Here is a 15,664-nt window from a genome sequence, read left to right as displayed (position 1 = left end):
TTCGTGTTCCGGCCGATCCTCGACTTTGCGCAGTAATCGGCCGATTTCGCCCGACTCGACTTTTCCAACAGTCGGGTTTCGCGAAACATGACTCGACCCTAAAAAAGTTAAGGTCGCTCAACCCTAGTTAACACATGTTTGAATCTGATCGAGAGCATGCCCTGAAGGATTCAGGCAGTGATGAAATGCAAAAATGGATTTACAAAATACTAACAATTAAAATTTAGATCTTTAGGAGCAAAACAGTAACAATGCAGTGACATAACAAGTATCTGCATAAATAATCATATGCTAAATAGTTGCAAGTCAGATTTAAGTATGAGATATCCAAGATGATTGTCTATAAAATGATGGCAGTCTCACGTTCAAAGCAGAAGTTGATAATGAGACATGGAGCCTGAAAGTCAAAAGTTCAAAACATTGTTACCTTTTTGCTCTTCACTGTATGTGAATGTAGCCTAAAGGTACCTTCACACTGAGCGACTTAACAACGATAACGATAGCGATCTGTGACGTTGCAGCGTCCTGGATAGCGATATCGTTGTGTTTGACACGCAGCAGCGATCAGGATCCTGCTGTGACATCGCTGGTCGGAGCAGAAAGGCCAGAACTTTATTTCGTTGCTGGATCACCCGCTGACATAGCTGGATCGGTGTGTGTGACACCGATCCAGCGATGTCTTCACTGGTAACCAGGTTAAACATCGGGTTACTAAGCGCAGGGCTTAGTTAACCGGGGACTTCGGCATCGTTGGTCGCTGGAGAGCCGTCTGTGTGACAGCTCTCCAGCGACCACACAGCGACAAAACAGCGACGCAGCGATCGGCATCGTTGCCTATATCGCTGCAGCGTCGCTTAATGTGACGGTACCTTTACATGTGCCCTATGGCTCTCACATCAGATTGCTCTTGCACAAACAAACGCTCGGATGACAGCTATATCTCTTGACTCTCTCATACATGGCATTTACAAGAGAGAGGCACTTTCAGAATAATCTGGCGGCGGCTTATCTCCCCAGTGAACAAAAAGATTGGCTGTTGGAAATCCAGCTCACTCCCAATATGATCTGTCAGGGGAGAGCAGAAGGCCCCCATATGCATTAGACTAATGGCCGCTCTTGCCACTAGCCATAATATCTTAGGGGCAAGCACGGTGGCTCAGTGGTTAGCACTGCAGCCTTGCAGCACTGGGGTCCTGGGTTCAAATCCCACCGAGGACAACATCTGCAAGGAGTTTGCATCTTCTCCCCGTGTTTGCGTGGGTTTCCTCCAAGTTCTCCGGTTTCCTCCCACATCCCAAAGACATACTGATAAGGAATCTAGATTGTGAGCCCCAATGGGGACAGTGCCATGGAATTAATGGCGCTATATGAGTAAAATAAATAAATAGAAAAAAAAATATCAGCAGAGCGGCATAATAAGAAAATGAACGGATTTATCTCAGTACAACGATGCATCGGCTCTAAATCACAATGTAGACAATTTTGGACATCAGTCAGTAACGTCCTGTAGAAGTGAAAATCTACATCTCCCGCTATATAACACAATATATGTTTCTATAATAATTTCCCGTGCAACAGTTGTTCCTACGATCAGCTGCGGTCTAACAAACCTAATTAATGAAAAAGTCATTTCCAGGCGCTATGTGGGGCTGTAAGAGCTTCAAGTATACCAGCCAGTGCCGAGTTAATCAAAATGCTAATGCGGGATGAATTAAAGTTGTGATTAACATTTCCCAGCTAATGCTTAAGTGAAATGATCACACCAAATGGGTTAAGCACTAATCATGTTATCCACTCCCATACAACAAAAAGGTGGGTGGCGAAGACTTGCTGCTTTCATGCCTCCTCTACTTGGATGTGCATCTTAATGCAGTTTAGTCAAAAGGCTTTAAAGTCTACACAATTTATGGGCATTTTACAGATCCGATGAATCCTCTGCTGACACAGGGCCTAACTTGTAGTGAGATAAAATAATGATCCTTGCTGGTCATTATAGTGAACTGCTAGCTGCTCGTTTCCCCTGTTGCTCTGGGTTCACCCACCGGTCAGCGGAGGGGTGAGAGCAGAGATTTACTATAGCCTTAACTTCACAAAAATGTAACCTCTGCTCACCAACCAGAACTAATAAGCAAATTGCTTCAAGCAGGTATTAAATGAAACGCTCAGATAAATTATACACGTTATTCCACAGCTTGTGTGCTTTTGTCATGAGATGGACATTTATTATTGATACAGCTACGACACATCCATGTGGTGGGCTGCCCGCTCTCTGGTCTACAGCCATTGGGAAAGCTTTGAGCACTTTTTCTGGGAGTACGTGGACTCAGAATCCAACTAGAAAAACAGCACAAAGATTCAGTCTGTACTTTGGTAAATTGACCGTCCAAACTCTTCTAGACATAAATGCACAAGTCATTCTGCGGGGTAAAGAAACAAATAGCGGAGTACATGCCGTTCTGCGACGACCACATAGCGGGTCAAAGGAATGAGTGAGCAATCTCGCCTGTCTCTCTACCATGTCATGTTCGCTATTCAGGCTGTTACCAAACCTTCCACATGACTAATAATTGCAATTTTTAGGTGTTAGTAGAAAACATAGCCTTAGTCCATGTTTCCACACGCCGAATATAATAAAAAATTTGAGTTTTTACTGCATTTTTTTCCCTCTTGTTTTAAGGCTATGTTCCCACAATGACTATTTCATGAGTGATTGATGTTGTAGGTTTTATGCACCATTTCTGCACCAGTAAAGGTGCTTTCACATTGCATTCAGGCTCCCGTTCAGTGGCCCCACCGGGCTTACGTCTAAACCCCTGTCCGTGAGGTAACACACAGTCCCTACAGTTATGGGAGGAGTGAGCGCCTGCCCGCAAGCTTAGTAAGAATAGACGCTGCTAGGCACCAGGTGGGGCTGTTGGTGAAGCACCCATCCGATGCTCACCGGGTATCATGCAGATCCCTAATACTAGCGGCATCAGACCCTCCCCTCTGCAACAGGCACACATCAGGTCTTGGAGATCAGGCAGAACAGATAGGCTCAGGACCACCCCTGTATTGCCAAAACTGCCTTGTTGCGTAAGGGGTTAAATGACTGAAAATTGATCACTTGGTATTCATACGTTCCTATTGAACAGAGAGCAATGTATTCAATATAAGAATTTATACATATCTGCTATATATCTGTGATTTAGCAGAGATACAGTATGTATCATTTATATTCGATAATTGTGTTATCATAGCAAAAATAGGAAGATTTACATTTATCTAGTGGACAGATTAAATCTTAAAAAAAAAAGTAAAAGAAAAAAAAAAATCCCCTACAGAGACAAAAATATACATCAGTTTGTACCCATTAGGTGAAGCATGAATCCAGGACGCTTGGGTTTCAGTCAAAGGTAATATTTTGCACCACAATATTAAAATATAGACTAATTTATACTGTGAAATCAAAATGTGTCAAAACAACAAGGTTTTATATTATCAAGGTATTTTATAGAAATATCTAGACTTAGATGACAGATATATCCCACATTAATATGACATGAGAATGGACTTGTCCCACCTTGGATTAGGAAAAGTTCCTAACCACTAAGTGCTGAACTAATGAAAAAAAAAACGTGGGTTTACAGCATACAATCGTTAGCAGTCTGATCAGACACTTATTATACATATTATAAGCCATAATTATACAATATGTAGAATTTCCTCTGAAATACAAAAGGCAGAAATTTGCTGTCAACATTTTTCTGACTTTGAGCTAAAGGTTTTCTACCACTAGAAGTTCATTGATGTAATCAGATATTCTGACTTCTATGAGGCACCTTTGATACCAGAGGACATATCTTTACCTACAGACACCTACCGGTATATTGGAATGGTTGCGTTCACAATAGATGCATAAAGAGAGAACGTACCTGACAGACTCTTATGGCTTGATCCAGGACCGTTTTGGTGTCGGTGGCATAGTCCGGACACGGTAATGCTGCCCTACTGAAATGGGCTTGTAGCAGTAGATGTGTTTTAGTGTGTGCGCTGTCCATGGAATGCGGGTTCACTTCAATTGGAAGATGTTTCGCCAGCTCGCTGTTCATCTGGTCTTCATTGTGTCTGACAGGTAGATCAGTGTATTCTTCAGCATCCTACAAAAACAAAAAGTCGGTTAAATATGCGCCTTACTCAAAATATGCAGAGTTCACACTTACAGGGGTTTTACAGGAAGAGTCAAATAATTACGAGCTGATCTACAATACCTGGAAGTGGCATCTAAGCAGTGGGATAGATCTGTGGTGTTCCGCTCTACACATTGCTTATATCCAAGTGCTGGCGGAACGGATATCAGCTGCTTGGTGGGGTGCCGGATATTAGCCGTCTACTGATCTGATATTGATGACCTATGTCATAGCAGAGGAAAATCCCTTATATGGGATGTGCACACAATGTCTTTCTCAGGTGGACTCTGCCTGAAACCCACCGGAAAACACACTAACCCGCCCCAAAAAATAATGAACATGTTGTTCAGTCTTATGTAACTGTTTTTTAACCGCTTCGGGATTTGAAAGCTGTTTGAAAGCTTAGAAGGCGCCAATATTTTTTTATATGGAAATAAAAAAGTGCCAGCAGCCAAAAATGTCCTACTAGGCATCTTCTGAGTGAAAAACTGTGCGGGTACGCCGGCGTCTATAAGATGCGGTGTGCACATGCTCTCCCTCTAAATCACAAGATTATACTTAGGGTAATGGTCAATTCCACCTGCAACTATTGTTATTATCAGAACCAACCTTTTATATTTGTATTCAGACCGATGCCATAACTACGGTATACTCCGGTTATTTATGTGTAGGTGCAAATGTTAGCAAGTTGTCATTGCCATCATTGTACACTACACCTGTCCTGTTTTCCTATTGTTTCCAGTCCTTTGTGTCCTAGTAGCCTTTGGCTCACTAGTGACTGCTACCTCCAGGCCCATAAAGCCATGCTACCATCTTAGAGTTTCCAGACAAAGAAGAACGCTATGGACTAACACGATGTAATCACACAAAGACAATGTTTGCCAGATTTTCTACCAAATGCATGGTAAATAACAATCCACGCAGAATATGTAATTGAGTGTTTAACTGATTAGCGATTGCTTGTTGATGTAAATATCAAGGTATAAGATGTCCAGTAATACGCATAGCATGGAGATAGGAAATAAAGCATCGGCGCAGCAGCGGCGTTACAATGTGGTGCGTGATGGTAACACATCTTCCTTTCTTTCTGTCAGTAGTAAACAGTTTTTCTCACACTTTAGGTTAAAGACTCCTCTGGGCATTAGTACCTAGCAGGAGGCTTGCTAAATGAGTTACTGAGTTGTACGACCATATGGCTGATTTTGTGGTCCATTGTGCACTGGATGGGCTGGGAACGCCCCACATTTCTCTATTAAATGACTACCTGCACTTATACAGACAGGCAGAAGAACAGACATTGTAAATCTGGACACTTGAGGTGTCTATCACAGCCATTCCTAATCTTGTCTATATTTTAAAATCTTTGTCATGTAGTCTGTACCCAAATGTCCTCCATATTTTACATTATATAATCCAGCATTTACAGAAGAGAGGTTGATAAATGTCTGTGTTAAAAGCAAAAACAATTGCTCAAATACTCATTTGCATTGATTACATTTGATACACTACTGATTTTGCAAGTTTTCCCACCTACAAAGAATGTAATATTTATCGTAGGTACACTACAACTGTGAGAGACAGAATCTACAAATAAAAAAACAGAAAATCACACTCCAAACTCTGCACTATGGCCAATACCAAAGAGCTGTCTAAGGACACCAGGGACAAAATTGTAGACCTGCACAAGCCTGGAATGGGCACAGGAAAATAGGCAAGCAGCTTGGTGAGAATGCAACAACTGTTGGCACAAAATGGAAGAAACACAAGATGACTGCCAATGTCCCTCGTCTGGGGCTCCATGCAAAATCTCGCCTCGTGGGGTGAGAATGATAATGAGAAAGATCAGGAATCAGTCCAGAAATACACGGGAGGTCCTAGTCAACAACCTGAAGAGAGCTGGGACCACAGTCTCAAATATTACAGTTAATAACACTCTACGACGTTGTGGATTAAAATCCTGCACGGAAGGTCCCCCTGCTCATGCCAACACATGTCTAGGCTCGTTTGAAGTTTGCCAATGACCAATTGGATGCTCCAGAGAAGGCATGGGAGAAGGTCATGTGGTCAGATGAGACCAAAATAGAACTTTTTGGAATCAACTACACTCGCTGTGTTTGGAGGAAGAAGAAGGATGAGTACAACCCCAAGAACACTGTCCCAACCATGAAGCATGGTGGGGGAAGCATCATACTTTGTGGGTTCTTTTCTGCAAAGGGGACAGAATTACTGCATTGTATTGAAGGGAGGATCAATGGGGTAATGTATTGAGAAATTTTGGCGCACAACACTGGCTCTTCATTAGGGTTGGCTGTCAGTCTGTGCTGGGGGCACGGTTACAGCCGCCGTTCCCTATACACAGACCAGTGCTGACACCATCCCATGGCTAATACCCAAACGCTTCCAGGGAAAAAAAGTTTAATTCCTCCTGGCAGCGGGGCTCTAAGTGTCGGTGACTGGGCAGGTTCAGAATGCTATTAAACTGCAAATTAACCCGATATCTGCAGGTTAATAGCGTTTTTTCAGGTGCCAGGTTCACTTTAACAAGTGTGACGTGATTGTCAAGATATAATGTTATTTATTTGATCTGTCAGTTAGTTTTAAGTTGCATTTACACCTTGCAAAATCACTGTGAAACTACATAGTTTTTGCTGCTTTTCTGAAATCAAGAAGGCTTAACGTTATAGCTGATCGGTGTGTATATCGGTATAACGATATAACGACAGTAGCACAAAACTATATGAAGCTAATCAGTCAATTGACAATGTTGTTATTCTGAATGTCATGGCTGATATATATATATATCTATATAATCGTCTAAGGGGTACTTCCGCCTGTCTGTCCGTCTGTAATGGAAATCCCGCGTCGCTGATCAATCAGTGACAGGCTTAGTCCGGCCGCGAATTGGCCCCTCCCTACTCTCCTCCAGTCAGTGCCCCCTCCCTACTCCCCTCCAGTCAGCGCCAGTGTGTCGCCCCCTCCCCGGACCAACTTTTTACTATTGATGCTGCCTATGCAGGTAAAAAGATATGTTAAAAAAATAATAATAAAAAAATAATAATACAAAAATTGTGCTATTGTCACCATCCAACGTCCACCAATGCGCGCGATGCTGCCGCCAGCTTCCGTTCCCAGTGATGCATTGCGAAATTACCCAGATGACTTAGCAGTCTCGCGAGACCGCTAAATCTGGGTAATTTCGCAATGCATCACAGGGAACGGAAGCTGGCGGCAGCATCGCACGCATCGGCACAGCTTCGTTTTTGTTTTTTTAACAGGGATATGGTGCCCACACTGCTATATACTACGTGGGCTGTGTTATATACTGCATGGGCTGTGTTATATACTACGTGGCCTGTGCTATATACTATGTGGGCTGTGCTATATATTACGTGGGCTGTGTTATATACTGCGTGGCTGCTATATACTACGTGGCTGCTATATACTATGTGGTTGTGCTATATACTGCGTGGGCTGTGTTATATACTGCGTGGGCTGTGTTATACACTGCGTGGGCTGTGTTATACACTGCGTGGGCTGTGGTATATACTGCGTGGGCTGTGTTATATACTGTGTGGGCTGTGTTATATACTGTGTGGGCTGTGTTATATACTGCGTGGGCTGTGTTATATACTGCCTGGGCTGTGTTATATACTGCGTGGGATTTGTAATATACTACATGGGCTGTGTTATATACTACGTGGCTGTCTGTTACGTGGGCTGTGCTATATACTATGTGGTCTGTGTTATATACTATGTGGCTGTCTGTGTTACGTGGGCTGTGTTATATACTGCATGAGCAGTGTTATATACTGCGTGGGCTGTGTTATATACTACGTGGCTGTCTGTGTTACGTGGGCTGTGCTATATACTGCATGGGCTGTGTTATATACTGCGTGGGCAGTGTTATATACTGCATTGGCTGTGTTATATACTACGTGGGCTGTGTTATATACTGTGTGGGCAGTGCTATATACTGCGTGGGCTGTGTTATATACTACGTGGGCTGTGTTATATACTACGTGGCCTGTGTTATATACTGCGTGGGCTGTGCTATATATTACGTGGGTTGTGTTATATACTACGTGGCTGTGCTATATACTACGTAGCTGTCTGTGTTACGTGGGCTGTGCTACATACTGTGGCTGCTATATACTATGTGGCTGCTATATACTACGTGGCTGTGCTATATACTATGTGGCTTGCTATATACTACATGGCTGTGCTATATACTATGTGGCTTGCTATATACTACATGGCTGTGTTATATACTACGTGGCTGTGCTAAGAGTGACGTACATATATACATACATATTCTAGAATACCCGATGCATTAGAATCGGGCCACCATCTAGTATATATATACACTCACTGGCCACTTTATTAGGTACACCTGTCCAACTTCTTGTTAACACTTAATTTCTAATCAGCCAATCACATGGCGGCAACTCAGTGCATTTAGGCATGTAGACATGGTCAAGACAATCTCCTGCAGTTCAAACCGAGCATCAGTATGGGGAAGAAAGGTGATTTGAGTGCCTTTGAACGTGGCATGGTTGTTGGTGCCAGAAGGGCTGGTCTGAGTATTTCAGAAACTGCTGATCTACTGGGATTTTCACGCACAACCATCTCTAGGGTTTACAGAGAATGGTCCGAAAAAGAAAAAAAATCCAGTGAGCGGCAGTTCTGTGGGCGGAAATGCCTTGTTGATGCCAGAGGTCAGAGGAGAATGGGCAGACTGGTTCGAGCTGATAGAAAGGCAACAGTGACTCAAATCGCCACCCGTTACAACCAAGGTAGGCCTAAGAGCATCTCTGAACGCACAGTGCGTCGAACTTTGAGGCAGATGGGCTACAGCAGCAGAAGACCACACCGGGTACCACTCCTTTCAGCTAAGAACAGGAAACTGAGGCTACAATTTGTACGAGCTCATCGAAATTGGACAGTAGAAGATTGGAAAAACGTTGCTTGGTCTGATGAGTCTCGATTTCTGCTGCGACATTCGGATGGTAGGGTCAGAATTTGGCGTAAACAACATGAAAGCATGGATCCATCCTGCCTTGTATGGAGCATCTTTGGGATGTGCAGCCGACAAATCTGCGGCAACTGTGTGATGCCATCATGTCAATATGGACCAAAATCTCTGAGGAATGCTTCCAGCACCTTGTTGAATCTATGCCACGAAGAATTGAGGCAGTTCTGAAGGCAAAAGGGGGTCCAACCCGTTACTAGCATGGTGTACCTAATAAAGTGGCCGGTGAGTGTTATATATATATATATATATATATATATATATACATATTAAATAGAAAAAAAAGAAAAAAATGTGGTTTTAATAGCTCATAATGGCGATGTTTTGGTTAATGATGAGAACATTTTTCATACATTCATATATGTGTGTGTGTACAAATATATAATAAAAAATAAATATATATATATATATATATATATATATATATATATATATATATATATATATATATATATAAATTAAGAACAGCACAGGTAAGAGCTATTAGGGTGCAGAGCTCCCCAGGTATTTACCAAGCCTTCAATATATACACACACACTACCATACACACACTACGCAGATATGCAGATGATGAAAATTTTCAAAACAGCTCGATTGGTTTAGTGCAGAAATACACATACTTACATACTTTAGACAGAGGGAAAGCAAGTACGGTATGTGGGAAGGTGTATTTAAATGATTGGTCACGCCTTTGGGTACTGAGCGCCTGTACTTGATTTGAACAGTGATTTTGTCCTGACAGATGCCTTTTACAGGTATAGTGATAGGGAATTTAGATTGTGAACCACATTGGAACAGTGATGATGTCTTTAAAGTGCTGTGGAAATAATGGTCCTACATAAGTAAAATAAATAAAATATATTTTCAACCCTACTTATTCAACACTTGTAAAAAATGACGTAATAAGAAATGCTATGTCGGTAGGTACACGCACAGAAAGCAACATGTGGCAGTAGGCTGCAGTATTGGTAAAGCATGCACAGTTGTCAAATTGGACTAGTAAAACAAATGTGGAAAAACAGACATGCAAAGTTAAAAGTCTACATTTTTTCTATTCATTTTTTTTTAATCAAAATTCATGCCACTTCTCAAAAATGATGTAGTAAGAACTGCTAGGTAGGTACACTTTCAAAAAGCCAGGACCTACAACAGCGCTCTGTACTGGTGTGACATACCTGATCTAAAGCTTGACTAGTAAAATAGTTGTGACAAAGAAAAATTGTGACCCGCACATCTTATAAGGTAGACAATAAGAATAAATGGCTGGAATTTTATTTTGGATTTTATAAAACTATTTTCCCCAGTAACAAAAATGATTGCATAAGAAATACTAAAACTCAGTACAGTCACATGTGACAAGTATACTCCAACTAACATTGATTTCAGATTTTTCTCTAAGAACTATTGTACTGGCTTGCTAATGCACTAAGGATGAAGAAAAAAATGAATATTGTAATTGTAATTTCAATGCAACAGGAAAGATATTACTTACACTATATCACTGATCAATCACACCGATTCTGGCATTGCTGCTGCTGGCACCTCTCTCTCCTTATCATTTAAATCTCTGTATTATTTGTAGATTACTACATTCATCTTCTTCACTGCTGGACTTGTGCAACACACTACTGTCTGGAGTATTCATCCATTGATTTAGGGTTTTCTTTACCTATATATATATAGATTTCTGAGCAGTAATATCTCATATCCTCTCACCATCCTAAAATATCTGCTGCATTCCCTGCCGCAGCTTTTATACATAGTGGCTGCACTATGCTATATGATATCTAAAAGGCATTATGGAGAAGCCCTCACGGTTGTGCCTGAGGTCATGTGTTCGCTTTCTGTGGCTAATGCAATTTTATGACATGTCTAGAAAGTTGGTGGACAGTTTTTTGTTGATTTGCATAAATCGAATTGCAAATTCATAAAATTTGCCGGCAACAGCAAATTTAATTCAAATCTACACAAATTTTATTCGCTGCGACCTGGTTGGCTAATCCCAAATATATTATATATATATATACACACACACACACAGTATATATGTATTTATTATGCTCCTTTATATAATGTTATCTTATTCCGCAGCGCTTAACATACATTTTCATATATATACCGTATATATATATATATATATATATATATATATATATATATATATATATATATATATATATATATATATATATATACACACACTATATATATATAAATATATATATACAAATTTTGTTTAATTAGCTCCAACACATATACACAGCTATGAATATAGTATTTTCAAGAGGATTACTACGTATACATTTCAGACAGTCGCAATATAGGATAGAATTCATTGGAATTCTACTACATAACGTAAAAAGACAATCGCAGTTTACACAAATCATTTGGTCCCATTAACAAGCTCAGTCTTCTTCCGTTTAGTTAGTATTTTCACACTGAACCGAATTTGGATTAATTTCCTGTTTCAAGACTCTTAAATGCAAATTGTTAATTTTCTTATCTTCATGCACACAGCAATTAAAGGAAATTGAGAAAAGCAAGTGAAGCTTTGATTCAGCTTGGAGCGGAGATGAATGGAGGGCAGAGGGGTCAGCAGAGTCCATTATATTCTTATGTGAAATGCTGGTGCGACTGCCCCGTCCTTGTTTGTTTAGTGGAGGCTGGATGGACTACTAACTGCAAATCTGTGCCTGTGATTTGACCAGGCGGCCCGGCATAAAGCTGTCTCCCCGTTGCAAATGTTAAATGACAGTGATTGACAATCTTACGATGAAGTCTGCCTGTAACCCCCTGCTACTGTTTTCAGATTGCAGCAGAAAAGACGGAATAAAGAAACATTCTTCATAATCACATCAAATGGGCCCTGCTGTTCACTCAATATTTTTCATTTTCGTTTCCCTTTTCATTACAAACTACAATCTGTTCTGCAAATGCCATGGACTCGACAGTAGCAACAAAAAGAAGAATGAATTTATCTAAGCACATTCGGCCTGTGTGCCGTCTATATAGATCCAATAAAACTGGACACAATACGCTGCTTGTATATAAATAGCAAGGTAAAATGGTCTATATTCTAGACACAAAGAAAACACTAAATAAATATGGCACAAAACAATGGCGCGTGATATTCTAATTATATCACTATATACAAGGAAAGAAAGCCCCCTAAAAGTCGAGTAAACATTTCGCTGAAAATCCATGAGGAATGCTTGCAAATGAGAATCAACTACAGACCTACAGAGAGGTAATAATGGCCGTACTAGGAGGACATTCTTCAAAACGTTGCTGAAATGGGACTGAAATACAATGACAGATAAAGACAAAACTATGGTTGTGATTAGAAAACAATACCACAAACTAGATGAGGATGGCCATCATCGATACTGCTGCGTACATCCAATGCTACAGGACTGGATACACAGCATGCTGTCATGGAAGAAGGAGGACCTAAGAGGTGCCATGAACATCTAACATCCTAGTATTACATACCCTCATAACTGATGCCAGGCTAAGGCTGGGCATACACGGCTCACCTGGCCAGTAGCTGCTGCATTTCCCACCCTAGGCTTATACTCGTGTCAATACATTTTCCCAGTTTTTTGTGGCAAAATTAGGGGTCTCGGCTTATACTTGGGTCGGCTTATACTCGCGTATATACAGTATAATAGAAACACGTCACCACTTCTGGATTTATCACCCACTCCTGGTTTTAGCTTACCGATACTGAAGGAAAATACTGACCAAATACTGAACTTGTGAACGTGGCCTTAAATTGTTTGTGGGGATTGGATGAACAAAATCCAGCAGTTTTAGCATGATGATATCCAACTTATACCATTTCTTTACCTCTTATTACTTTTAAACAAGAATATCACTTTTTTCTTACTCTCATCTTATTCTGAGAGCTTTTTTATTGTTTTGTTTACAGAGCTGTATGAGGACATGTGTTGTGTACCAAGTTGTAATATTTATGGTACCATATTTGAATGCATAAAACTTTTTGATCACTTTTTATCTAGTTTTTTCTTTAGGTCTGATGAACAAAAATGAAAATGTTGCCATTTTTTTCTCTTTTTTTTTGGGTGTTCAAGGTGTGGGCTAAAGAATGATATAGTGTTATAATATACAGCTCTGGCAAAAATTAAGAAACCACCACATCAAAACCCTGTCATGGGCAGCCCAATCTCCAGACCTGAACCACATTGAAAACCTCTGGAATGTAATCAAGAGGATGATGGATAGTCACAAGCCATCAAACAAAGAAGAACTGCTTAAATTCTTGTGCCAGAAGCAGTGTGAAAGACTGGTGGAAAGCATGCCAAGACGCATGGAAGCTGTGATTAAAAATCATGGTTATTCCACAAAATATTGATTTCTGAACTCTTCCCAAGTTAAAACATTAGTATTGTTGTTTCTAAATGATTATGAACTTGTTTTCGTTGCATTAGTTGAGGTCTGAAAGCACTGTTTGTTTTGTTTTTTAATTTTGACCATTTCTCCGTTTCAGAAAAAAAATACAAAATTTACTGCTTGGAAATTCGGAGACATGTTGTCAGAAGTTTATAGAATAAATGAACAATTTAAATTTTACTCAAAAATATACCTATAAAGGGAAAAATCAGACAAACTGGACATTTTGCAGTGCTCTCTTAATTTTTGCCAGAGCTGTATGTCATTGCGAACACGACAATACCAAGAATGTGATGTTTTTAGCTAAGTTTAGAGAGAGGGTGCTGCTACCCGGTGAATCTCTGGAACTTTACAGGAAAAAAGTGCCCAGTGCCAGTGTGCTGTGCATCACATTCACTTGTAGACCGCAGGTCTCCGCTGTCTCCAGGTATCCATCCTCAGGAGCCGCCGCACACAATTCAGAGGACACCAAGTTCATTGCAACAAGCCAACATTTACTAGTCCGTTCAAGTTCATCAGGGTGTAATATCTGGTATAGGGCACAGCACTTGATGTTCCTTACTTTCTTAGCACAACTCATCTTCTGCCCTACCATTCGTTCCTCCTTGAGCATCCCTTCGCCCACTGGCTTTGTTAGCCTCAGTGATCTCCCTTTCCATTCAGAAGTGCACCCGGGATCCATTACCTTCCGTCTTGACCGGTCCCTGTCCATCTTCCCCTGTACACCATAGGACATGATGTACCCAGTAGCCCCTATGTCATACATTGGGCTCTGTTGTGATGGGAGAGTCCGCTTGGAATTCTAGTATGGCGTCCCACTGCCTTGAATGGTAGACACATACTGACCCTAGCAGCCCACTGGACTTGAACTTGGACTTGTTATTACACTTCTCTATCACCTGACACTGCCAGGAAGTGCCCACCTTTTATTAACACTAATCCCCACCCACTGGGCTAGTTCTATCCATTAAGTATATCCTATCCCATAAACTAAACCTATTGTCCTTATCTTATCTCCTATGCAGTTGTTAAGCCACTTAACTATACTAAAGGTACCGTCACATTAAGCGACGCTGCAGCGATAGCGACAGCGATGCCGATCGCTGCAGCGTCGCTGTTTGGTCGCTGGAGAGCTGTCACACAGACAGCTCTCCAGCGACCAACGATGCCGAGGTCCCCGGGTAACCAGGGTAAACATCGGGTTACTAAGCGCAGGGCCGCGCTTAGTAACCCGATGTTTACCCTGGTTACCAGCGTAAAAGTTAAAAAAACAAACAGTACATGCTCACCTGCGCGTCCCCCAGCCTCTGCTTCCTGACACTGACTGAGCTCCGGCCCTAACAGCACAGCGGTGACGTCACCGCTGTGCTTTCACTTTCAGTTTAGGGCCGGCGCTCAGTCAGTGTCAGGAAGCAGAGGCTGGGGGACGCGCAGGTGAGCATGTACTGTTTGTTTTTTTAACTTTTACGCTGGTAACCAGGGTAAACATCGGGTTACTAAGCGCGGCCCTGCGCTTAGTAACCCGATGTTTACTCTGGTTACCAGTGTAAAATATCGCTGGTATCCTTGCTTTTGCTGTCAAACACAGCGATACACGGCGACCTAGCGACCAAATAAAGTGCAGACCTTCTAGCAGCGACCAGCAATTTCACAGCGGGATCCAGATCGCTGCTGCGTGTCAAATACAGCGATATCGCTATCCAGGTCGCTGCAACGTCACGGATTGCTGGCGATATCGCCTAGTGTGACGGTACCTTAACAGTACTCATTCTACTTCAGGTCTAACCTGTGCTTACCCTGCACTATGCACTACTAACATTATCACTTTACAATCTTATACGCTGCACATTACCATCACACAGTATAGCAGACGCACATCACTATTCATATTATATATGAAAGCACATAACACTGTACACATAGTGCGACTATTGTCTTCAGGGGTAGAAACGCAGCAGAAGAGTCCATCATTATCACAATCCCAGTCCATGTGCTGCATTTAATGTAGGGAAACACTTAAGCCATTAGCCCTATTTTAACTTCTACAAAGATA

At 41.4% G+C, this 15,664-nt stretch overlaps 1 protein-coding gene across 2 annotated transcripts in view; it reads right to left on the bottom strand.

The window, feature by feature from the left end:
* ASCC3 (activating signal cointegrator 1 complex subunit 3) overlaps positions 1–15,664 on the bottom strand; it is an 824,578-nt gene that overhangs the window by 35,069 nt on the left and 773,845 nt on the right. For both annotated transcript variants that reach the window (XM_077289659.1, XM_077289660.1), the window contains exon 37: positions 3,915–4,139. In XM_077289659.1, the coding sequence (XP_077145774.1) occupies positions 3,915–4,139 (225 nt within the window). The remainder of the gene's footprint in view (positions 1–3,914; positions 4,140–15,664) is intronic.

The sequence above is a fragment of the Ranitomeya variabilis genome, chromosome 2 (genome assembly GCF_051348905.1).
Source record: "Ranitomeya variabilis isolate aRanVar5 chromosome 2, aRanVar5.hap1, whole genome shotgun sequence".
NCBI classification, from domain to species: Eukaryota; Metazoa; Chordata; class Amphibia; order Anura; family Dendrobatidae; genus Ranitomeya; species Ranitomeya variabilis.
Note: the sequence above shows the minus strand (reverse complement) of the source record. Positions and strands in the feature narration are given on the sequence as shown.